Here is a 25,434-nt window from a genome sequence, read left to right as displayed (position 1 = left end):
GGCGTATACAACGCCGACCCAACCCCCCTGGGACCGTTTGCACGAACGGTCCCAGAAACAGCCGGGAAGACGGCGCCGCGGAGCGCCGTCGCCTGGCCGACCTGCCATGTCTGTGGCCGTCCAGCATGTCGCTGAGGCCTGGGGACACGCCCCCCGCCCTGCGCGAGTGCTCCGCCATCGCAGGGCAGGGGGCGTGTCCCCAGGCCTCGGCGATGCGCTGGAAGGCCAGACACGGTAGGTGGAGGGCGCCTTTGAGCTGCTGCCGTTCGCACGGCAGCAGCTCAAAGCCGCTGTTTTCCGTAAACCTCGCTCAGGGAGCGAGGTAGGAAAACGGCAGCTTCACGCCGCTCGGGTGGAGCGAGGGCAGCGCGGCTGCGAAGCAGCTGCGCCCCCTGTGCAAACGGCTCCCTGGGGACAGTGTTTTTGCCGTCCCCAGGGCGCCGTATATGGCCCGTGCGGAAAGGGCCTTTGCCTCCCAATGAAGCCACCCCACTCTCAACATTCAATCTCTTCTGGAGCATATTAACTCCAGTCAATTTTTAAGGGTTGTTTCTGCTTCTGGTTAATTTACATTTTTCTGCACACTTAGGGAGTCCCCTAGGATTGTAGAATTCCTTAGGTTGCCCGTAGGTGGTCTGGTTTTGTGGCTTTTGTTCTCTACGAAGGCGTCAACTAGTATACTATTAGTGATGCCATATTACAAAATGTTTTTGGAAGTTCCCTCTGTTTCCAAATAGCTAGTCACATAACAGGGAGATCTGCTATTCTACAAACATAAGCCAGAACTTTCCTTGATCATGCAAAACTAATTATTTGAGTCTGAGTCATCATATTTCCAACAAACTGATGAAAAAAAGTATCATGATTGAAGAATCAAATGCATAACATCCAGTTCAGTGCAAAACCTTATTTTTTCCATGTTGGCTAAAAAAAATGTGATGTCTCCATCTCTCTTTTGGCAATAACTGGAGTTGGCAAAGAGTAACTAAAGAGATCGATTTCAGCAAGGTAGGGGTGTCTTATAACTCACAGTATACCCTGGTGGGCATTCGCTGCCTGCCTAAGAGCCAAACCAGAGTTGTTTTTTTAAAGACAGCTTTCAAGTCCACTATTTAGTTTTCTCATTTGCCAATTTTCCCTTTGATATTGCCAGTTCCTTAAAAGAGGTTGTCTCTCTTCAAAAATTACATTTGATAACTTGTAAAGCAGCATCAACTGTTTGGAAGTTTGTCTTACATAATGAATTCTTGGTTTATTTAAGATCACATTTTGTAAAAGTCACACTGAGAATTCTTTTCATGAGGTGTATATTTGTATATCAGAAATGGACTTGAATGAACTCCATGGGCTTGTATTGGCTTTCTGCCATTAATTATTAGGCTTCAAATTTACCCACAACTTTTGCTCAGTCGTCTAGAGTTAAGCTAGAGATTTTGGCTGTGATACAAGCAGTGATGAAAAACACATGAGTAGTAACAAGTTTCTTAACATTATTCGTCAGTACTAAGATGGACTAACCTACAGAAGCAGTTTATTCAAGTCTCACCCAGCGTGCCAGAAGAAACAGGAATTTCTCAGCAACTTCCCCACCTTTTTAGTGTTCATTTTACAGGCTTCAATCTGCACTAATGTTAAGGAACTGGAAATAATTTTTTTCAGGTTGAATATTCTTTTTAGAAGAACTTGACAAACTTAAAAGGTATGTTTTTCACTTTAAAAAAATAGGTACAACCTTCTAACCAGCAATGTGCTTTTAATGTAATTGAATTAATATTCCTCTTTTAAATTGAACTTTAAAGACTATACTGTATTTACATGTTTTTATGCTGATGTAAACCAAAAGGGAATTAAACACTGTACCTTTTGAACTAGACTAACACCTAAAAGATATTTATATAAAAGAAAATCCTATCCAATTTTATGGACATCATTATTTATTTTGGGTTTTTTTCAGCAAGTTTCTAGACATATACCATTCAAATAAATTTAGCAGTAAACTAAAAACAAGACTTTCAGTACAATCTTAAACACAGTTATACCCTTCTAAGCCCATGGATTCAATGAAGGTGGAAGACTGTAACTTTGCTTTGGACTGTACTGTTAAAAACAGAATACACTAGTTTCTCTCCAAAAGAAATGCAAGCTTTTGACTTTTAAAAAATACTTCAACTTGCACAGTAATATTATGTTTAAACAATGTCTACTAGCAATTAATATTTCTGTAGGCACCTTTGTTCTTTAGAAACACTGTTTTATCAAAGTGCATAAGCATTAAAAGATCTTAAAAGAGGATTACTTAATTTGGACAAAGTACAAATGTTCAAGAAAATCCTGACCTAGCTGAGATATCACTGCTCAGGACATTTTTTTCCACCTATGGATTCAATCTTTGTGAATGATGTGAAATAACTGAAAATCACAAAGCTTTTTCATTTCCTCTCTACAGGAGAACCAGGATATCCTTGGAGGCTGATTTAATATTTTATTAACCATGTTGTGGAAACCTATGCTTTATCTGAAACATAACAGCAGTGCTTTTAAAATATGCCTCTTGTCAATTTGAAATACTTTCAGTGATTCCCTTAGTAATGATATCAACATATTGTAGTATTCTTTAATTTAGCCACTAAGCAAATGGATGATGTTTTCTGCAAGTATGCATTCAGCTTAATGGATTTGTTTTTAAGTTCCATTCCATAATAAGTTATTTTAATGTTTGCAAAGTTACATTTACACCTTAAGCAAAGTAGTGCAACATACTGTTTGTTATATGCTAACATCAAACTCTGTACTAAAATACACTTAATATAACAGCATAATTTTAAATTTATCAGAACCAGAATTGCCTGCTGTGCTAATTAATGTGGAGAAAGTAATCTAAATGCAGTAATCTAATATAAATAACAGGTATAGAAATCAGCCTAAAACATGACATCAGAACTATGAAGTTATTTTTGGGAAATCATTTAAACAATGGATTTAATTATTTATAATATTTATATCCAGTCTGTTTTTATTTGGTGCTGTAGATGGGATAACTTTCCAGATAGTTCTAAATTTTATTTGATTTCATAAAAGCCGTTTAATTTCTGGGGAAAATGTATACTTTCAGGTGTGCCTTATAAGTGAGTTTAAACACTATGTACTGATACCTTCAAAGCAAATAATAACCATTACTAGAAAAAGATTAGAAATAATTTTTAGCCTCAATTTTATATATTAACTTGAGGCCTGCTTGACAAATCAAGCATGCTTCTGTACAAGTTGGCAATATGAGCCAAGGGTTTTCCCCTCCACTAAAATAACCATTTTCTGTGCCAAAACAAAGTGCTCAGGAAGTCACAGAAACATTTGGCTTAATTAAGACACTTTTACTGCTATTTAAAAAGTCTGCTTAGATCAACAGCTCATTTTAATGGTATGTGGGAACTCTGAGCTCAGGGGGGATTCCCCCCCCCTCTCTTTCAAATTATGAGATATTAGGGAGTGCTATCAATATTTCTTTGCAAATCTGGCAGCCATTTTTCAACTATTAAGATTTACCATATTCTATGGGGCATGATTCAGATTAACTTTACAAAGAAATGTGTCTAAAATGTTTGTAGTATGCATTTAAAAATGAATGTTGCGAATGTATACTGCTCATTTGCAAATAAATACATCACACTGGCATATACATTTCAGAGTCATGTTGAAGCTCTCTGTGGTTATATTTCTCAGCATTGTGGCAAGCTGGCCCGTGCATAATGCATGAAATGGAAATTATATCATTTAGAGGACTTGGTATACCCTTGTTGTGCACCTAAATCTACCTAGGTATGTGTCATCCTCTGCTAACCAACACTGGGGAGACCCCCTAGAGGAATCCAGCTACGAGCTAAATTTGGGCAGAATTCGGATCCATGGTGATACTGGGTCAAAGTGTACAATACTGCTTTCTATTGGTGGATTTGAATGTTTGTGAGTGGAGGATGATGCATACTCAAGGAAAGTGGAAGTCCAAATATGGTACGGAAACAAGGATGACAGGCACAAGGTGAGGCAACAGGGGACAGAGGTAGAATGACTGAATTACCTTAGTAGCAGACCACTCAGGCTTTGTTTTGACAAAGGCCAAGAGGTGATCATCCTCCCTCAACTCATGATTGACTTATCAAGGGAAAGCACGTGCTGAGGAGAATCCTGATTGCTTTGGCTAAGGTCTCACAAACATGGGTCATACCTTATGGTCATGGGCGTAAGAAGCTCAGGAGAGTCAGACAAAGACGCCTAGATTAATGTTCTCAGTAAGTCAAGCTGCTTCCATTTGAGGGTGCCTAGGGGAATTCCTGCCAATGTTAGGATCAGTTATTAATATCAAGATAGATTGACTTCTTGCACCTCTGTTAACCAAATAATTTTGAGTCCTGTTGACAGGTTTCAGAGGTGCATCAGGTTGGGGGGAAATCTCACATACTCCAGCTCAATTTTTCTGTCAAGCATCTCCAGTTTCATGCCCTTCCTCCTCTTCCTTCTATCTGTAATTTACCAGCAAAATAGTCGTAATACACTTTAGGGTCCTGACCCAAAGTTGAAATCTAATGGCATAGGCTGATCTGGCAGAGGGGGAAGCTGGTGATGGGCACACTGTTAATATTTAAAGTATAAACTATGAAGTATAGAGATGCAGTTTATCACAAAAACAAAATGCATAAGCAAATAGAAATACATCAAACTAGGCCTCCCAAAATAATCTCAATATTGCTATTCTAGAGTAAAATACCAAAGTTTAACAGGAATTAAAATTACTTGTTTGGCAAAACTAATTTCCTTTCTGCATTCATGAAATTATATTTATTCTAGGAAAGTGCATTCTGTGAAGACATGAGGAAATATATGCTTCTCCTCCTCTTGACTTTGTGCTCAGCTAAGCCTTTCATAAACCCTTCCTATTTCACATTAAAGAATATGATGCTCATGGATATGGAAGAGATGGCTGATGATGATGATGATGACGACGATGATGATGACGACGATGACGATGATGACAAGAATGATAATTCCCTTTTCCCAACTTTTGACATATTTACTGCTTGTCCTTTTGGATGTCAGTGCTATATGAGAGTTGTCCACTGTTCTGATTTGGGTAAGGTTAGCATTTCATTTCTTTGGAATTGTGTTTGTTTATCTATGAATCAAATAGAGTCACATGTTTCTATGCATCTGTGTTTTAAAACCTTTTTAATATTTTAATATTCTGCAGCATATCTACACAGAAGGAGAAGTTTAGCCCAAGCTCATTAAACAACCAATTTGGCCTATTTCTGTGGCACTAATTCTATCTGCTCATTTGCAAGTACCGTCAACCCAAAGAGCCACATATACCCTGTACACCTCCCTATGACAAAACATATGCAATCAACTATTAAGTATATAACTATACTTAAACTATAACTTTTAAAATACTGATAAACATTACTGCTGAGCATGTGAGGTTATCTTTCCGCACCACTGTTGAACCTTAGCCAGTCCTGGAGCCAGTATCTGGAGGAAGCAAAAGGTCTTTCTCCAGCATGACAAATAGCAGCTCAGGTGACAGAGTAAGATTGCTAAGGATTTCAAAAGTAAGTAGATCATGGAGAAAGGGGAGTAAAACCAGCACCACACCACTATGGTCAGATTGCTCTTTTTCTGGATAGCAGCAATGGTGGTGGTTTTACGCTCTCTTCTACACATCTAGCTTGCTGTCCTCCCGACCTGGATGGTAGCAGAGATTTCAGAGAAGGGGGCAGGTTGTTAGAGAAGACAGATCGTTTACATCCACCCCTGTCATGAAGCAGATACTTTATGGAGGCTAACCTCCCCTTCAGTCTTCCAGTGGCAGCAGTTTTAAGGTGGGAGCCACCAATAGACCACAAGTCCCTCTGGGTAATGGCCTTGCCAACAGTCCTGAAACATGGAGTGGTACCTATTGAGTAACAGTACTCAAAACAGCCACATATGGTTCCAAGTCACTGAGTATCACTTGCCTATTTAATAGCTATCAGGGTTCCTAGGGCACTGCAAAAACACCAACTATGAGAAAGCACTGTTTTAAGGTTTATGACTTCTCTGCTTGTCCCATCCAAGCAGAGTTGTAAGTTCTCTTGCTGACATGACAAACTCCTACCCCAAAAAAGTATGCAACCAAGCTGTGTGAGAAATTTCTTAAGAAAAATGGAAGATTAACCTTAATAATGTTTAAGCAGTCAAAACTCATTATCTGGGATCAGACCTCTGCTCCTGCAGTTACTTCTAAGGACACAGAGGTCTTCAGACTACTCCTGGGGAGCCACCAAGGGAGGACCTCAGAAGCCCACAGGAGAAGTTTCCTGATCTGCCACTATGCTCAGAGATGCAACAGAGACAGTTGCAAAAAGGCAATAGAAGAAAAGGTCCTGGCAGGGAAAAGAAGAGTTGGTTTTTATACCCTGCTTTTCTTTATCTTCAAGGAGTCTCAAAGCAGATTACAATCACTTTCCCTTCCCCTCCCCACCACAAACACCTTGCGAGGTAGGTGGGGCTGAGTAAGTTTGGAGAGAACTGTGACTGGCCCAAGGTCACCCACCAGGCTTCTTATGAATAGAGAAATCAAACCGGGTCCACCAGATTAGAGTCCGAGCTCCTAACCACTACACAATGCTGAAGGATGCCATGACAGGCCATGTCCCTGTGACTTGGGAAATTGGGGGCTGGCCAGCCAACAGCCAGCTGGGAAAGGCCAATAGAGGTGGCTCAAAAAAGGCAACCCAAAGAGAATACCCTGGCAAGGAGTAGGTCATGACTAAACAAAGACTGGGGGCTGGCCAGAAGCCAGCCCTCGAAGGCCAGCAGTAGAGGCATGAGGAAACAATGACAGCAGAGGAGCAGCTGAATCTACCAAAGGCAACAGCATGTGCCTCACTGGTTGAGGGAGCTAGGGAAGCTCCTTTGAAAGGGCTGGGCTGGGAACAGGCTGCAGTGATCTCCTTAGGCTAACAGGGGCTAGAGAAGCCCGTAAGTATTCCCAAGGGGAAGAGTCAGAAGAAATGGGATCCAAGGTGGCAGTAGCCCATTGGGCCTAGAGTCTTCCCATCCTCCCATGATGCAGAGAATGCGTGAGGCAGGAGTTTTCCCTTCCCAGGCAGCCCTTGGGAGAGCCAAGCAGGAAGGACCAGTCTCAACTAAGGCAACCAGGGAGAAATTACTGGCAGGGAGAAGTTACCTCTCCACATTCTTTTCTGAGGTTCTTCCCCCAGGGCAAATCTACTAAAGTAACTTTGGAGGAGGAGGCAGTCCCGCGAGTCTGACACGAGAGTCTGACACATTACAGAAAATTTTCTATTATGACAAAAAAGCATAAAAGCATATCTTACAATAACCAGGATAACTTCTCTGCTTGGCATATTTTGAAAGTCCCTTGTTCAAGTCACAAATAAATGTAAAAGCAGAAATACACAAGAAGCCAAACATAGGAATAAACAAAAGAAATGAAACATCTCTGGGAGGATCATCAACTTTTGGAAGATTTTTTGCTTGCTCCCAAAAACAGAGGGTGGTATTTTAAAAATGGCAGTTTGCAGGCCAAGCAAGCTCTTACTGACCCCTTCAACAAATCTTTGAGGGAGGATTCATCATGGCCCAACCTGGCAGCAACCCATGGGTGACTTGATATCATGCAACTTGCATGACTGACCATGATTAATATTATTCAGCAGCAGCCATCTCCTGAAAGCCAAGGTATAATGATTAGAGTTTAAGATTAGGATCTTGACCAGGGTTTGAATCTCCACTGCTGCTGTGCTCACTGGTTGACTTAGGGCCAGCCACACACTATTGGTCTAACCTACCATGTTGTCAGGTTGTCATGAGGATAAAATGAAGGAGAGGAGAATGTAAACTGCTTTGGGTTCCATGATGGAGAAAGGCAGGGTCTAGATGAAACAAATAAATACTAAATAAAGCTGAACATTGGGAGACAGTTAATATGCGGATTGTCTGGTGAGAGGGTAGAAGAAAAGGAAGTAGGGAAATATCAGGATACAAGAACTTTTCCAGGAGGAAGAAAAATGGAAATAGTGTGGGGAGAGGGATATAGGAATAAGTGAGGTGCCCCTCGAAACCCCATGTGAATCCCACACTGTGAAATCAAGTCAGGCCCAGCATCAACACAGTTGGGACTCAAAAGTTGGTCATGAAAGTGGGTCATGGGTCAGCCCTCCCTAATGGCCACCTCGGCCCTTTCCATTGCTCTCTTTGATTGGTTTCTGTTTGGAAACCAAGATCTGGCCCTGGAAACAGTATCTTACATGTCATACATTAGTTGATATTTTTTCTTCACTGCTTATACTTGCTGATCTAGTAAATCAGATCCCAATAGTTACTGAATTTATTATAATCTTAGGAGGGATTAGAGCGAGGAATGGAAAAGGAGAAGGTGGTCAAAGATTGGAATGCAACCTCCCTATTCAAAGGATGTATATTCAGAATGTCAATTGTTGGGGGTTCATAGTGTGGGGCAAATGCCCTACCTTTGTGATGGTTGTTGGTTTCTCAAAAACATCTGGTTAGCAACTGTAGAAAATAGAATGCTGAACTAGATCCTAGTGTCAAGGTCGTAGTTTCCTGAGATAACCTAAAAAAATGTTAAGAACCATTGCCTTGGGGTATGCACCCAGATACTGCACTGAAATCATAGCTGCTTCAGAGCAGATCATGAATAGAAACTGTCCCACAGACCACAAAAGGACCCCAGCAGATTTCTTTAACTAAGGCCGTTTCCGCATGGGCGGAAAATGACGGCCTGGAGACGGTAAAAACGCCGTCTCCAGGCTGCCATTCGCAAGGGCGGCGTATTCCGAGAACGCTAAGAAGCGTTCTTTTCGGAATACGCCGCCGTGAAGCCGCTGCCGAGCGAACGGCAGCGGCTTCACGGCACCTCCCCGACCCGGCACTCACCTTGTCCCTGGGCCTCCGGCGCGTCGCTGAGGCCTGGGGACACGCCCCCCTGCCCTGCGCCGCTCGAGCAGGCGCGCAGAGCCAGGGGGGGCGTGTCCCCAGGCCCCGGAGACACGCCGGAGGCCCAGGGACAAGCCGGGTTGTGCGGGCGCCGGCGCTCCGCAGTGCCGGCTGCCCGCCTCTTCCCGGGACCGTCCGTGCGGAAGTGCCGACCCAGCCGTTTCTGCTGCCATGCGGAAACGGCCTAAGTGAAAACAAGCAAACACAATTAAAGACTAACACATTTACTTGGGCATAAGCTTTTGTGGGTTCAAGTCTACTACCTCTAGAAAGGAGACATTGGCATACACATATGTCATGTACACATGCTGTGGCTATAGGGCAGTGATGGCGAACCTATGGCACGGGTGCCAGAGGTGGCACTCAGAGCCCTCTCTGTGGGCACTCGCAAACAGAGTCACCCCCCCCCCCACACACACATCTAGGCTGGCCTGGGCTGCTGGGCTCGATTATTAGCATTAAACCTAAGACCTAGTTTTGGGGAAGCAGTGTAGGTAACCCTGTTAAACGCTGTTAAACGCTGTTAAACTGATTTTCATGTGAAGAACTAAAGCACAATCCCTTACCTGGGAGTAAGCTCGGTTGCTGGCAATGGGGCTTGCTTCTGAGTAAACCCTCCTAGGGTTGTGATTCACCCATTGGAAGAGTTGCACGGTTGCTTCAAAGCAAAGCCACCGACTACCACCAAGCTTACTCCCGAGTAACACACACCTAGAAACGTTTTTTCTAAACTAAAACCTCAGTATTCAGGTTAAATTGCCGTGTTGGCACTTTGCGATAAATAAGTGGGTTTTGGGTTGCAGTTTGGGCACTTGGTCTTGAAAAGGTTCGCCATCACTGCTATAGGGTTTTTTGAATTCTGGCCTTTATGCTTCATTCTCTGCAGACTAAAATCATGCAAATCAATTTTACTGTTTATTTATACATAGTTTTTAACCAGTAGTTTTTTAGAGAGCTGGAAGATGTTTTAAAATAAACTTGACAGGAACAGAAAAAAGTTCACGAGCTTTTTCTCCATTAAAATCTGTTATAAAAGTCCGATAAATTCTCATCCTAGATAAACTTGCTGAAGCAAACTAAAACAGTTTATATAATATAAGAACCCCTCAAATACAATTTTAAATACATATTTGTTTTGTATTTTGTCCTAACAAACAGGTTTGACATCAGTTCCAAAGAATATTCCTCGAGATACTCGCATGTTAGACCTTCAAAATAACAAAATTAAGGAGGTCAAGGAAAATGATCTTAGAGGACTCACATCACTTTATGTAAGTTTAATTTCCAACAACCTTATTTAGGCAATAAAGTCATTGAACTAAGAGTTATTAAAAATAACTCTTGCTACATTTCACTATGGCTGGATTAGAATAAAATCATACTCCTCTGAATCAAAACATATGGATGAAATGACCCTTCTCCTCATAGAAAGCTTGTGAAAATCTATAGCTTGAGAAAAGCAATATAAGACTTCTCTGTTTTATATGCTGTTGTGCCCTGGCTGGTTTTTGTTGGCTACTTTTACTTGCACTTTTGTTGATTTGGGTTTTTATTGATATGTTTGTATTGGTGTTATTTTTTTACCGCTTGTTTCATGTTATTGTTGTGACCCACCTCAAGCAAGTCTGCAGAAAAAGCATAAAAATTTCCAAATGCATAAATATATAATTTGAACTCCACTAATGGCGAAACGTAGTTTAACAAAGCCTTTTCCAGATAGGGCAAAGGCTGTAAAAACAGGATTTCCAAGATAGGAATCAGGTCAGAAAAATGAGAACCGATGTGTAAATACTGTCTCCATACAATAAGTTCTCAAAGGTGGCATATTCAGCAACTAGACATTAGGGATAGGATCCACTGTTAATAGAAGAAGTCACTGTCTTCCACATAAAACCCTAAATTGAGCACATTCTTATCAAGGTTTAAATAAATATACCTGAGAATCCCATGGTTCTATTGGGATGAGGGTGAAAGGAAGAATTAGAGACAGTCAAAAACAGATGATTTAGTTTACACATGGAGTAAGCTGGCTTATCTATACAAGCTCCTAGTGGTAGCAAGTGGGGCAAGATTCTTCTTTCAGTTGGGATGATGAAACAAGGTTGGAGAAATATAACACCTCATTGAGATCAAATTAATAGGGATGGAGTCCAGCTGCTTATATTTCCCATATCACTGGGAGGATTGTGGTTTTTACCATCATGGCAAGCAATTCTAGTTTTGATTGATGTGCTGGATTGATACATAGGAACTTTGAGACATGCGAATTTAATAAAAACTTAGACATCATGAAAAAAATCAGGTATTGCTTTTACTGCAAACACTGCCCCCCCCCCCCCCCCAAGGCCCGGTGCAGTAAATGGAGCAGTTGGTAATCATCATTGGAGTGAACAGATCTAATCAGAATGATGATGGCCAGGTGTTGAACACTGGCTGTGGACAGTTCCCTGCCACTGCCTACTCGTGCTGGGCCTTGCAGGACCAGCTCAGCCAATCTGCCCAAGTGTTGGATAATCCAGCAGCAGGTAGCGCTGACAGTGGGAATTGTGCAAGATGGCCCATCGCCAATCTTACTTGTGTGCTTGCACAAAGAAAGGGAGACCATGCCAAGAATTTCACCACCATGTTGACTGTGGTGATCAGCATGTCCCTGTCCTGAGTCAGACTTGAAAATGAAACCACAGCATGTCAGATAGAACTGAACTCAAGGAGGTTAATATGCAAGAATGTTTCATAAAAAGACTATATACCAATACAGCATAGCATTGGCAATGTGCCCCCAGTCTGACAGGGAAGCATCTGTGGTTACCACATCACAGAGGCCGGAGGCCCTTACAAGAGGTTGTCCATTTGCCACCACTTAGGTGATTTGAGTACCTACCTAGGAATGGACAACTTACGACACTGTGGATCAATAATAACCCTAAATGCCATAAGGGCTCATTCTAAGGCAGGCAAAGCACACAGAGGAAGTGGTAGAAGCCCTTAAACCCAGCAACTGCTGAACAGTAACAGCTCTAGATCTTCTAAGTGAAACACGACCACCTTCTAGCTCAGGGGTCTGCAACCTGTGGCTCTCCAGATGTGGCTGAACATCTGGAGAGCCACAGGTTGCAGACCCCTGTTCTAGCTCTAGGCCTTCTAGGTGAAACTGGACCAAACTCTGTATGACACTCCTGATACAGAGAATAGCCTGACTAGTGCCAGAATCTAGAATGGTGCCTGCAAACCCAATTCTGTGAGTAGGCAGTAGTTCTGATTTGGTAGGATTGACCACAAGCCCAGGGACTGGATGATGTGCAAGGTCATTGCCAACTGACTATGGAGACCATTTGCAGAATCCAGTTGTCCAAGTGGGGAAGTTAGTGCAGTCTTGTAAGAGGAGGCATTCTACCACCACTTCCATCACCTTAGTGAAAAACCCTTGGGGTAGAGGATAAGCCAAATGGCAGGACACAAAACTCATAAACCTGGCCACGTACTACAAACATCAGGTATTTGCAGCACTTTTCACAGCTGCTATATGAAAACAGAAGACCTTTAGGTCCACCACGGCAGCCTAGTCACCCTTGCTCAGCAATAGCATAACATCAAACATAGGAAGCATTCTGAACCATTTGTGTTCAACGAATTCATTAAGGTCCTGAAGGTCTAGGATGGGGCATTGCCATCATCCTTCTCCTGCACCAGGAACAGCATGAATAGGAAAAAAAAACTTCTCCAGGGAGGCTCACCTTACAGATAGCACCTTTATTTAAAATGGCCAAAATGTCTGATGCCAAGGCATCTGATCCAGGGGAGATCAGGTGAACTCTGAAGGACAAAGAAGGCAGAAAACTGAAGCACAGTTATGTAAGAAATGAAACTACCTGTTATCAGACTGAAGGAATTCACCAATACTGGATGCAGATAGCCAAGCAGGTGGCTTTTTTTACTAGCTGAGGAAGTTTTCTCTAGAGATCCATTTTCCCTCTTGTTCCTATTATACCGAGATGGAGTTACTTCCCTGGCTGAACTGTCAGCTGTATGATTGGCTGCATTCCTTCTGTTTTAGCTCCTGAGGCCCTCCGTCTTGTAAAATCCAGAGGGATTCTTTCTTATCATTGGGAACAGAAGTCAAGATGGGGTCCAGGCATTCCCAGAGATAGCATTGATACTACCCTATCATGACAGAATAATTGGCCATGAGAAGCCCATGGTACCCACCAAATAAACAGTTGTGATAAAAACAACTAGCAGAAGAATTACTGCAATTGTACAAAATCCTGATTTACCTAGTGGAGACCAATCCCAAGTGGGTTTCTCTGCCCAGTGTCCATTGCAATGCAAAAGATCCATATGACAAGCAGCAGCTTCACCTGTGAAGTGCTCTCCTTGTCAAAAGTTGTCATCACCAGATCAGTCGACTAGGCATAGAATGGACACAGGAGACGTTAAGTAGGCTGGCCATGGGCGGAGGGACGACGTCTGGGACAAAGCTGTGCTCATTGGCAAATCTGCCCTGCTCTGGTGGTGAAGCAAATTAAAGTCAACTAGAAGTGGTGTTGCTTACCATTGAGAGGATAGAAAATGAAAGTAGGGCTTGAGGAAATACATTTGTAAAAGAAATCTTGTCCCAGTGGACATTTGCCCCTGCAGCACAGCAGACACTTTGTGCATAATCATCTTAGATTTACCAACTGATTATGGGCCAGTTAGGCAAGCTGGCAATAGATCTTTCTCATCTCTTATAAGTTTAATAAAAGCTAAGAATAGCTATATGGGTGAAGGGAACTGATTTTGACCAGGGCTTCAGTACTGAGAGGCAGTTAACTACCTACACCATTTTTACAACCTCCCCCCCCTCCCCCCGGAAATTATGCAAATAGGATGTTGGAAGGAGCAATTTAGATGGGGAAAACATCACCTGGTTGAATCTTCTTCTCCAGGCATGACAGACTGATCCAATTCAGGTTTCTCTGCCAATAGAAAAAGTGTGGAAGATTTTCTTGCCACTTCGTTGCATTTAAACCCAAGTCAAAGATGTATGGAAAACTATTTTTTTCCTGAATGACAGTTAGTCATGTATTGCAGTGAATAGGATTACTGTGCTTAGCAAACAAATAAAGGGATTGCTAAAGGAAGATGAGGAAATGGCTGTGAAGAGCAACAAATATTTTGCTTTTGTAGTCACTGTGGAAAATGTGGGGAATTTATCCATATCACTGCCACTATTTTCATGAAAGGAGTTTAAAGAACTCGGCCAAATTGAAGAAAAAAGAGGTGTAGTTCTATATTTACTGGGGAAATTAAAAACCAATAAGTCTCCAGGTCCTGATGGCATCCAGGGAACCTCAAAGGTTGAGCTGAAAACTATAAAATCTATAACAAAAATTATATTTATTATATAGTGCACACAAAACTTTTGTCAAAAATGCACAGACTAAAACACATTCCCAGCCCAATCAGATGCCAGCATAGCTCCATGGTGGCAACTGTTTCTGGGTTTCATCACTGTGGAGCAGTCAGATGTTACCACCAGCAGGAGTGCCCCTTATGCCAGTAGAGGGGCAAAGATGCCAGTGGGAACCCGCACTACATCCGAGCAGCGATTCAGCTCTTCCTTTGGATTAGGCCGGTAGAAAGTTTTGCAAAAAAACAAAAAACAAAAACACTTACAAGGACAAGTTATTGAAGTACAAATAATAGATACATATTTAAAATATATTTTAATAAAACTTAAAGTATTTTAAACTTCAGTTTTCACATGTTTTCCTAGGCACTTGCCTTGAACAACAACAAAATAACCAAGATACATCCCAAAGCCTTTCAGTCCACAAAGAAATTGCGACGTCTCTACTTGTCTCACAATCAGTTAACTGAGATCCCTGCAAACCTGCCAAAAGGTTTAGCTGAGTTGAGAATTCACGATAATAAGGTTAAAAAGGTACACAAAGAAGCTTTTAAAGGAATGAAGTCTTTGCATGTTTTAGGTAAGTAACCACATCAGCTGTATCAAGTGTAGCGTGACCTAAGAGGCAAATATACCTCTGCTATGAACTCACTGAACAGTCTAGGAAAGTCATCCTTTTTTAAATTGCCTTCCCCTTGGGGATTAGTCTTGTAAAGATTTCAAGATAATTCATGTGAAGAGCTTTAAACGCTTTAAGGCATAGGTGTCAAACTCGCGGCCCTCCAGATGTTATGGACTACAGTTCCCATCATCCCCTGCCAGCATCATGCTGGCAGGGGATGATGGGAACTGTAGTCCATAACATCTGGAGGGCCGCGAGTTTGACACCTGTGCTTTAAGGTGTTATATAAATGCTATTTCTTTAAAGCAGAAACTCATGATAGGGGCTTTGGGGACAGAAGAAATGCCAATCCCTGCACAAGTTCCCACTTTTTCATAATGACCTCCTGCCATGCATCACTGCCTTTCTCCCCTTACTCTCCTAGCACTGCAGTATCCCTTTGAACACCTATTTTTTTCCTCACCCTCCCACAACTACCTTTCTCCCCTGTATCTTTCCACCACCTCTTTTCCCTCACCTTTCCAATAACACTTTTCTCACCCTGCGGCCACAACTATGTTGGCACTCTTTTCTTCCCTGCGACTGCTTCTCTCCTTCCCATCTCATCCCAGATGCAGCACCGTTTATAGGGTTTTACAGGCAGCCCTTCTCTCAAATGGTAACTGAGACTGTGTGATACAGCATTGTAAAATCTCAGCTTCAACAATTTTGAATTTTTTAAAAAATCCTTAATTTTTTTTCTTTTAAAGATTTTTCTGCAAAGTCCAAAGCTGTCTTAAGTCTGTAGAAAAATCTTCTTCCTCTGTAGATAGCCATATAGTACAGATATTTTGATCCACATTCTAGGGTCATGTTTACAAAGAGTTTAAATTATCTCTCAGTCCATCTCTGTAATATGTTTCCCCCAGAAGTGATTCCCTCTGTCCCAATAAATCAACTCCAGACATGAAAAAGAAGTTATTTGTTTGGGTTTTGGTAATAGATATGCTACTCTAAGAACGTGTAAATTTGTAGATGGGAAGTGGTATAAAATAAGATGATGGGCTTCACCTTGCATATAGAAGTTATTCTAAAACTCTCTCATTGGAAAGTGATTCAAAAGAACACACAGAGAACAGGTGATGGTTTTTCAGTCGTGAAATCAAGGCACTATTCATGAACAAAGACTCTCATTTATTATTGCTGTGTGAGTTGGGGGAGATGTTTAAAAATTTCAGTCACATTAACTCAAGAAGTCACCATCTGCCACTGTTACAAAATACTTCCTTTTAACAGAAATGAGCGCAAATCCTGTTGATAATGATGGAATAGAACCTGGAGCGTTTGAAGGTGTGACAGTCTATCACATAAGAATAGCAGAAGCTAAATTAACCTCTGTTCCTAAAGGTATTGTGTCTTAATATTTTAAACCTTGTGTTTGATTTTGATATAGATATTATGCTGATTTAATTAAAAATCTGGGGACACTAATTCGGCTTGGATGCACAGCGCAAGAAGGGAGTGGAGTTAATCCCCCAATGTTATCCCCCTAAGCAAAATTTCAGAAATAATAACTTGCATTTTTGAAAATGTGTGTCTCCCAAATAAAGAACTGAACAGAAAAGCAGATCACCCTTTGATACAACACAGGGAAACAGCAACACGTGAACTGGAATTCCCCTTGCTTACCAATTCTAACCTGTGTTTAAGACCAGTACAAAAATAGATGTACAAAACCTATATTTGAATGGATCTGTTGTTGAATTATGCTTCTAATATAGTAACAAATATTTAAACTTAATTTCACTTTCAGAGTATTAAAATCAGAGGTGGGATCCAGCAGGTTCTCACAGGTTCCCGAGAGTAGTTTACTAATTATTTGTGTGTGCCGAGAGGGGGTTACTAATTGGTGATTTTGTCACGTGATTTTTGCCTTCGTTACACCCCTCCTTCGCTCCTCAGCAGTAGTGTGCAGAACTTGAAGCAGTCTAGCAGGAGGTGCACCGGCATGTGTGGCAGCCTGCACCTGCGTGCATTCGTTTCCCGCCCAAGGACCGGCGCAGCGGCTGCGTCCTTGCCACAGCCCTGCCCAGCAATGCCCCGTCCCCAGAATGCCTGGCCACGCCCCTGTTGTGCCCCACCTACGCCACTGTTTGAATCCCACCACCATGGGAACCTGTTATTAAAATTTTCGGATCCCACCACTGATTAAAATCCTACTAGTTGAAGAAGCATTCCTAAAACAGACCATGTAAGAAGATAAACTATTTGAAAAAATGCTATTTCTGTATTTCTGGTTAACACTAAGACAGCAGGTTTTAGCTCACATCTTACATGTTAACCTCACAGACTTAATGTATAAACATTATTGTCTACTTTCCCAGTTCAGAACTAACAATAACATTATTAAATTTGCTAGAAAAACATGGGAAGTACTGGCATACTAAGAAGCTAGAAGAAGAAACTGTTCTTGGTATTGTCATACTTACTCTTGCCAGAACTAACAGCATCAGAGTTTTAATACTTTCCTAAACCACAATGGAAAGCATGCTTGAGGCCATGGTATAGCAGAGAAAACAGATAACTATATATAATAAACAAGCCAACTTTCTAGAAGTACTCAATGTCTTCAATCATCTCACTTTTAAAGAACTCCAAAGAAACAAGTTTCAGTTGAGTGTAGTAGCTAATAGTATTAATATAGTGGTGACTACATTTAACTTAGAAAACTATTCTGCAGATAAGCATGAAAACAGCATACTAAGAATACTTTATGTTTACAAATTTCCATAGGATATGCTGGCATAACATTCATGACAATCACAAAGTTGTAACTGCTACATCATTTGGGAAAATCCTACATGCAGTAATGATTATTTCTACTTTATTAGAAAAAATGAACTTCCTGCCAACAGCTGAGAATTCACATACAATTTCTACATCTGGTTTTGTAGCTTCTAGGAAAAACTAGGAATGTTGAAAAAGGTCTCTCCCATACTGTAGCTCTCATGAGATCCCCAAATTTACACTGACTGGGCTGGAGGGCAGGGATGGCACCACTCTGGGGCTGCCCCACCCCCTCCAAAGAGCTGGGGCTGCCCCACCCCCTCCAAAGAGCTTTCTTGCAGCCCAAAAGTTTTTTAAAAACCCTACCTGAAAATCTCCCATAGGGGAAAGTGCAGATACATACAGAAAATATGGCATATATCTGAGGCTAGGCCCGCCAGCATAAGGGGGCTAAATGAACAGTGGAAGCTGTAAGTGATGTCACCATTATGGATAAACTGGGGCCTGAGAGAGTAAAACTGCCATGCTGCAACTTTTCATCTGCAACAACAGCATACAATTTAGTACTTATCTCAGACAAGTACCACTTACCTTCAGGTGATCAGGCACCACCATCACAGCTATACTGGGCATGCAGATAGCAACAATTGAACTGCATGTAAGGATATATTCCCCTTGTTCATCTCTATTAGACTTCTCAGCAACCTATTTTACGAAATGTCTACCCTATCTTGGGCCCCTTCCGCACACGCAAAATAATGCGTTTTCAAACCACTTTCACAACTGTTTGCAAGTGGATTTTGCTATTCCGCACAGCTTCAAAGAGCACTGAAAGCAGTTTGAAAGTGCATTATTCTGCATGTGCAGAATGAGCCTTGATTTCAGTTTGCAATAAACATAACACACAAAATTATTTAGTAAACCAAATCAAATACAATTTCAACACACCCATAACAGTCAATCAAAATAACCAATAAAACCAAAGCACATCTCTAAAAGCCAATTTAAATACAAAGGACTGAATTCATACATGAGCTTTTAAAACTGACCATACTAAATGAAAAGAAAGGCACAAAGAAAGATATTTTCTGCGGTGTGCAATTTCCTGATCATCTATTGTTAGTAATAATGATTAGAAGACATCATCAAGAAATGCGGAAGGATATATGACCACACTCATGATGGTTCAGTAGCGCAGTATTTTAAAGTTCTATAACTGCTGTGTTCCCAACATGGTTGCAACATAATCCTAAACAGATTTAAAGTCAAAAGGCTTACATAGTTGTAACTATTTAGGATAGTCCACCACTGTATTTCACACAGTCACCGAACAATTTCCCTGGATAATCAATAAACAGGGACAACTGTTGCCTTTTAGTCTGATGTTCAGAGGTTTGCTGCCTCTGATCATAGTTATTCCCTTTAACCACTGTGGTCACTTGTGGCTCCATTGACTCTCTTACCCATGTCCTCCTAGAGTGTCAAATAAATGCAGATGCGCGTCTCAGATTAATTCACCCTTTACTAGTGGCGAGGAAAATTTCTAACCCTACTGTTGCCATACGTTTTCTTCTTGGAGATTACAATGCTCATACAACACGTATGGTAGCTCTATACCTGACAACCATTTTAAAGTGCTAATTTATTCCCATTTTATTACTTTTAACTGTATTTTTAAAATATATATATATATTATACCAGTACACTAAACCAAATTGGTTTTTTATTATTTGGCACAGAATCAAATTTTTAAATATAAAATATGATACATAAAACAAACGTAGAACTTCCTATAAAAGATAGGTATCGTCTCCAATCTGTCTAATCTGCATGGTAGGATACCTATTGCTGTATCATTTTGCTTTTAACTTGCTAAACAGATCTATTTTTATTGCAATTTTATATTGGATTGTTTTTTTGCATTGATTTGTAGGGGTATTTGTTGTTGTTTGCTCTGGCTGTTTCTTTTTAAAAAAAGGAATCTGAAGTGATTTGAGCCCCTTGGGGTCAACCGTCAGGTTATGTGATCTGTTTTCTTGCTGCTGAACTATACTTGAGACTGAAGAATGTGTCTGTGTAAATCTTGATCCATTTATGCCTATTAAAGGTTAATAAAGATAAAGACTGTGGTCACTCATTCTTCATAGTGGACCTATCCTCCAGGAATCTGTTTAATTCTCTTTTAACATCAAATATGCTCACGGCCATCAATATGACCTCTGGAATTGAATTTCATAATTTAATTACGCTGAATGCAAAAATACCATCCTTCAGTCCATCCTGAAATATTTTCCACCAACTTCACTGAGTGCCTCCAAGTTCTACATTCTGGGAGAAGGCGAAAAAGTTCTCTGTCCACTTCTTCCCCTTCATGCATAGTTTTACAGACATCCATCATGTGTGTATCCCCAGTCACCTTTTTCTGAAAACTGAAAAGCCCCAGACTCTTAGTCTTTCCCCATAGGAAAAGCTTTCCAACCCAGAGTCAGACTGGGGCAATGGATAAATTAATGTGGATGTAAGAAAGGTACATGAAAATGTCTGCACAGCTATTCAGCTGATTAGATGACCTTATGTTTATTTGTTTGCTTATTAAAAATATTTATACTCCACCTTTTTATAGCCATATTCAAGGCAGCTTACAAAATACAATAAAATAAAATAACAATAAACCCCAACACAACACAATAAAACTGCAGCTGCGGGCCTCTGCAGCAACAGAGGCATTCCTGGAGGCAGAACTAATGCTGGTCACCTCACAGTGTTCTTTCAGGCTGGGAATGCCTACTCTCAACGGCACACACTTACATAATCGAAAAATGTAACACAAATCACTCTGAGCAATGGACTTTCCTAGGGGAGTAAAGTTTCCTCCTTTTCCCCCAAGCGCCCACGCTGCTGATTGCTCTTTGGAGACATCCTCAGCTGCCACTTACCCCCCACCCCACCCCACCCTGGACTGGCTGTCCATCTTAGGAAGCAGCAGTCTAAAAGTTCAAATTAACCAGCAAGCCAACAAATAAAATGAAGAAACCATTTCCACATTTTACATTTAATACTATATTAAGTATTGAAAATGTATGCCTTTAAACTCTATACAATTGAATCTTATCAAATATTTTTTTCACCATAGGATTACCATCCAGTCTACTAGAACTTCATCTAGATGACAACAAAATTTCTGCAGTAGAACTTGAGGATTTTATTCGATATAAAAACCTTCAAAGGTAAGACATAACATGGGGAATTCTTTCTGATGATTTGATAAGACAGGTAATTTAGTATTTTTCTCCAAACATTTTTTCTTCTTTATTAGAGGAGTAAGGGTAGAAACTAAAATTTCTAATAACTCCTACAAATAATATTAATATATAAAAATTGAGACTGAGGATTACTAAAATGTACTCCAACACCATACCAGCCCCATGAGGACTAAACCGAACAATTCATTCAGTTGAGACTTGGCAGTCAAAATAGCTGGCATAGTCCACAAAGAAATTGAAACAGGACTGTTAAACAACTCTCTGAACAACTGTTTCTTTTTTCGATAGCTGTACTCTTAAGATGTAAAAGGAATTGTGATACAAACAGCAGCAGCATGATCAACTTTTCATATTATTAAGTGTAATAAAAGGGTCTTCAAGATTTCTTTTGCCACAATGGTGGAGAGAAGAATGATGTAAACCACTTTGGATCCCCACTAGAGAGAAATGCAGAATATAAATAAAGTAAATAAACAAACCATAATTCTTCAAGCTATTAAGAGTCCATAATTTATCTCTAGGCTGGGGCTGGGAAACAATAGAATCAAGGATGTGGAAAATGGAACTTTTGCAACTATACCAAGTGTACGAGAAATACATCTAGAAAGAAACAAGCTGAAGAAAGTCCCTCATGGCCTTGGAGATCTGAAGTATCTACAGGTAAGACACAGTCTGGGTGTGTATATTCTGCAAAGTCAAAAACAAGAGGGAACAAAAAGCAGGTATGTAAGCCACATACAGTGATGGTATATGGCAGGGGTGGGCAGACTTCAGGTTTGAGAGTTTTAAGGTCAGAGGCATATCTAGGCAAACTGGAGACCAGGGACAAAACCTGAGTTTGGCGCCCCCCATGGGCGGCCACCCTCCCCCCCATGACCAAACAATGATTTTTTGCACCAGCTTACAAAACACCTCCCACCCCCAGCAAAACATACATGGCTCTCTCCCCACCAACTCTTTTTCCTAATTTTGTCCTCACACCCACCCTATGAGGTAGGTTGTTAGCCTGAGAAACAGCTCCAACAAATGTCAGCATCATCTCTCACAAAACATCTCCAGTGGAATCCACCCCCAAACAGCATCACTTTCAATGGTGTTTAAACTAGGGAGCCCAGATTCTTCTTTTAAATCCACCTTAAAGGGAGAATCTGGGGTCCCCAGTTAAAACAACATTGAAAGTGATGCTGTTTTGGGGTGGATTCTCCCCCACCCTGAAACAGCATCACTTTCAATGTTTAAATGAGGGGCCTCAGATTCTCCCTTTAAATCCATGCCGAAGGGGGTGGATTTAAAAGGAGAATCTGGGGAAATTTGGGGGGTGCCCGCTGTCAGGGGTGCAATTGTTCAGCTAGCAGCACCAAAGATTCAGGGTATCTTTAGGATACTCTCCTGATGATGTCACCCAGGTTTGGTGAAGTTTGGTTCAGGGGATTCAAAGTTATGGACCCTCAAAGGTGTAGCCCCCAGTTCTTATTAGCTCCCATTGGAAACAATGGGGAATGGGGCACTCCCTTTGGGAATCCATAACTTTGTACTCTCACCAAATCTGGGTGGTATCATCAGGAGAGTCCCCTGAAAAATCCCTGAAATTGTGGTGCTACTAGCCTAAAATCTATGCCCCCTGCAGGCCAAAAACTGGAAAAAACTAAAACACAAAAAACACACAAACTTGAAAATTTTGCGCCCCACCCATGTGACCAAATGGGGGCCACCCAGGGACATTTGACTTTACATGTCCCCATGGCAGATACACCCCTGTTTAAGGTCAACCTACAGGACCCAGTTGCAAAGAGATACCTCCCAAGGAGGCAAACCCAGGGCTAAGACAACACCCTAAGTAACAGAGTTGCTCATAATATAAACTGCAAACTGTGCAAGTGCAATTACACATCTGTGTTATTACATATCATGAAACCCTAGAATGTGAATTCTGCATTTTGTCTTTTTATTATTCACACTATATTTTTCTGTTACCTTCCTACAGGTTATCTTCCTTCATTCTAACAGTATTTCGAAAATAGGAGTGAATGATTTTTGTCCAACAGGAGGAAGGCTGAAGAAGGCATTGTACAGTGGCATTAGCTTGTTCAACAATCCTGTTAAATACTGGGATGTCCAGCCTGGAACATTTCGCTGTATATTAAACAGAAACAGTGTGCAGATTGGAAATTTTAGAAAATAAGGTTGCATAGTTAATACATCAGTTAGACAAAAATATCAAAACCAGGATCTTAGTACTTGAAATTTGTTGGACAGCTTTATAGTGTCCAATTATTTTAAAATACCTTCAATTATTTTAGAGGTTGTAAATTAGTAACATAATATACAATAAACACATGCCTTTTGATTTATTCATTTAAATGTACCACTTATGAAAAATAAGCAAACTTTTGGTATAACGTAAAAAAAAAAATTCTGAGCACTATGCTGGAATCTTATGGTTTGGGTCCTTTGACATTGTTCCCTTTGTGTTTTTCTTTGGCCTTTGGCAGATGCTTTCCTCTGCTGCAGCACACAGTTCTTCTGCCATTTGCATTTCTGTGTGCACAAGATCAAAATTTTAAAGGAACCCTTATGCATTTCCAAATATTAGCAGATGAGTAAGTTGGCAGGTGAAAGCCTCTGTAGGGGGCAAAGATATCATAGGATCCAACCAATTGTTATGTTACACAGACTTTTTTGTCAGCAGAAAATAATAGACACAAACAACTTTCTCCCATTAAACTGGGTTTTTTTTCAGTATTGAAGAGGTCCTGTATATAAAGTATATATCAGATTTCAAGTAAAAGTGGTGAACTTTTAAGTAAACTAAACTGGTTACGAAAAAGCTTTAAAACGTACTGTACTAGTAACTGATACTCTAATCAGACTAGATAATATTTAGTAATTGCAGTAAATTGAAAGGCAAGCTTGAAATCGTACACTAAGTAGCCTCAAAGCCTTTAGTATTTATTCATGTAGTTTTCCCCTACAACTGTATACTACCTTCTGTACCAAATATGTAGGTATGATAACTATTAAAAATGTAGAAATTAAATATTATTTTCCTTAGGAATAATGATTAAATTCTCTGCAGGCCAGTTCAATATTACTATTTTATTGTATACTGTAAACATAAATGCTCCTCTAATTGGAGGTTTTGTGTACAGTTCAAATGCCTGCCCTTGCTTGGGTATGGCATTTTATTGAAAAGGAAAAGAAACATGAAAGCAGAAATTTCAAACATAAGCAGTATTCTCATAGCTATGAAGGACAAAGTGGAAGCATATGCGCACATTGAAGCCACTTTATTGTGGCCATCACATCTGACCTTGTATATTCAATTCTTACTATTGCTTGAGTACTGTAACATGGCTTGATTAATCTTGCATATAATGTCTAATGTATTTGGCTATGGATAAATAAATTGATTAGTTATCCATACTTTACTTAACTAATGACAGTACTGTACTGCAGTGGCTATTTTTAGCATAACTGTGTTATTCATGTTAACTTTGTTAAGTTGATTCAAAAACTATAATTTGCTTCTCTAAAAAACATTGTGAGATCGTGTAATATTATCACACCATGTTCTATTGTATTTCAATTAACCACTCATTGTACAGCTCCCTTCTACTAAATGAGGGGTCTTCTCCTCCAGAGCAAGATAACGCACAACAAGACACCTAACTTAGGGGAAGACAGTTGTAGGATTCCTCCCACCCAATATACAACACATTCAATATATGTATTTTAAATGTTGTACCTGATCCTTAGCCACTTTAATTAGAGGTTTGTGTCAAGTGTGAATGCCTTAGATATAATTCATGTGCAAATTGTACTTAATTGAATGGTGAATGTAAATAAATTTGGATATTGTGCACTTTGTAGTGCCGCAGTGGCCCAAAAACCTGCTTGAAAAACATCTGGGATTGGGTCTTGCCAACTGCCCATCAACAGAAGGAGGTGACTGACATCTGCCTACTGGTGACATTAATCTAGCCAAAGTTCCAAACCAGCTGAGTGAGAGGACACGTGTAGATGTTAAATGGCATTTATCCATGCTACCTGGACAAAAAATGAGGAGACGCTTTTTTTAAAGATGTCCCCATGATGTCTTATAATGGTTGGGCAGAAAAAGCCAAAATCACAAATGCATTTTCCCTCTATTGCAACTTTATGCCAAACACTTATTGGAAGTAAGTGTCATCATGAAGGATCATGTGATTTGCTTGCCAACAAAGCAATACGGATTGCTAGTGTATCTGCCATTTTTTTTATTGCTGTATAGATATTAAAATAACTGAATAATTACACTAACATGTATTTCTACACTGTAGAAGAGCTCTCTTCTAATCCCAGCTTCTTCCTCTGGGATATAATAAACCCAGAAAGTA

The 25,434-nt window shown here is 40.5% G+C and overlaps 2 protein-coding genes across 7 annotated transcripts in view; one reads left to right on the top strand and one right to left on the bottom strand.

Annotated features, from left to right (window-relative positions):
• Positions 1-25,434, bottom strand: part of LOC125428255 (centromere protein P) — a 216,178-nt gene that overhangs the window by 96,839 nt on the left and 93,905 nt on the right. The window lies entirely within an intron of this gene.
• Positions 1,188-25,434, top strand: ASPN (asporin). Of its 2 annotated transcripts, none has more exons than XM_048488031.1 (8): positions 1,188-1,699; positions 4,945-5,125; positions 10,174-10,286; positions 14,774-14,987; positions 16,305-16,415; positions 20,929-21,022; positions 21,580-21,718; positions 23,043-25,434. In XM_048488031.1, the coding sequence occupies exons 2-8, from the start codon at positions 4,948-4,950 to the stop codon at positions 23,238-23,240; spliced, it is 1,047 nt and encodes a 348-aa protein (XP_048343988.1). In that variant the 5' UTR covers positions 1,188-1,699; positions 4,945-4,947; the 3' UTR covers positions 23,241-25,434. The 2 variants fall into 2 exon arrangements, with proteins under 2 accessions (XP_048343988.1, XP_048343987.1); XM_048488030.1 differs by having other exon boundaries at positions 1,190-1,699; positions 4,843-5,125.

Source organism: Sphaerodactylus townsendi, linkage group LG03 (assembly GCF_021028975.2).
Source record: "Sphaerodactylus townsendi isolate TG3544 linkage group LG03, MPM_Stown_v2.3, whole genome shotgun sequence".
NCBI classification, from domain to species: domain Eukaryota; kingdom Metazoa; phylum Chordata; class Lepidosauria; order Squamata; family Sphaerodactylidae; genus Sphaerodactylus; species Sphaerodactylus townsendi.
This window is presented reverse-complemented; position numbering and strand designations above follow the sequence as displayed.

Coding starts and splice junctions, on each gene's coding strand:
- ASPN (XM_048488030.1), top strand. CDS start 4,864: ATGAGGAAATATATGCTTCTCCTCCTCTTGACTTTGTGCTCAGCTAAG. Junction 5,126..10,173: donor TGTCCACTGTTCTGATTTGG/GTAAGGTTAGCA, acceptor CCTAACAAACAG/GTTTGACATCAGTTCCAAAG. Junction 10,287..14,773: donor GAGGACTCACATCACTTTAT/GTAAGTTTAATT, acceptor ATGTTTTCCTAG/GCACTTGCCTTGAACAACAA.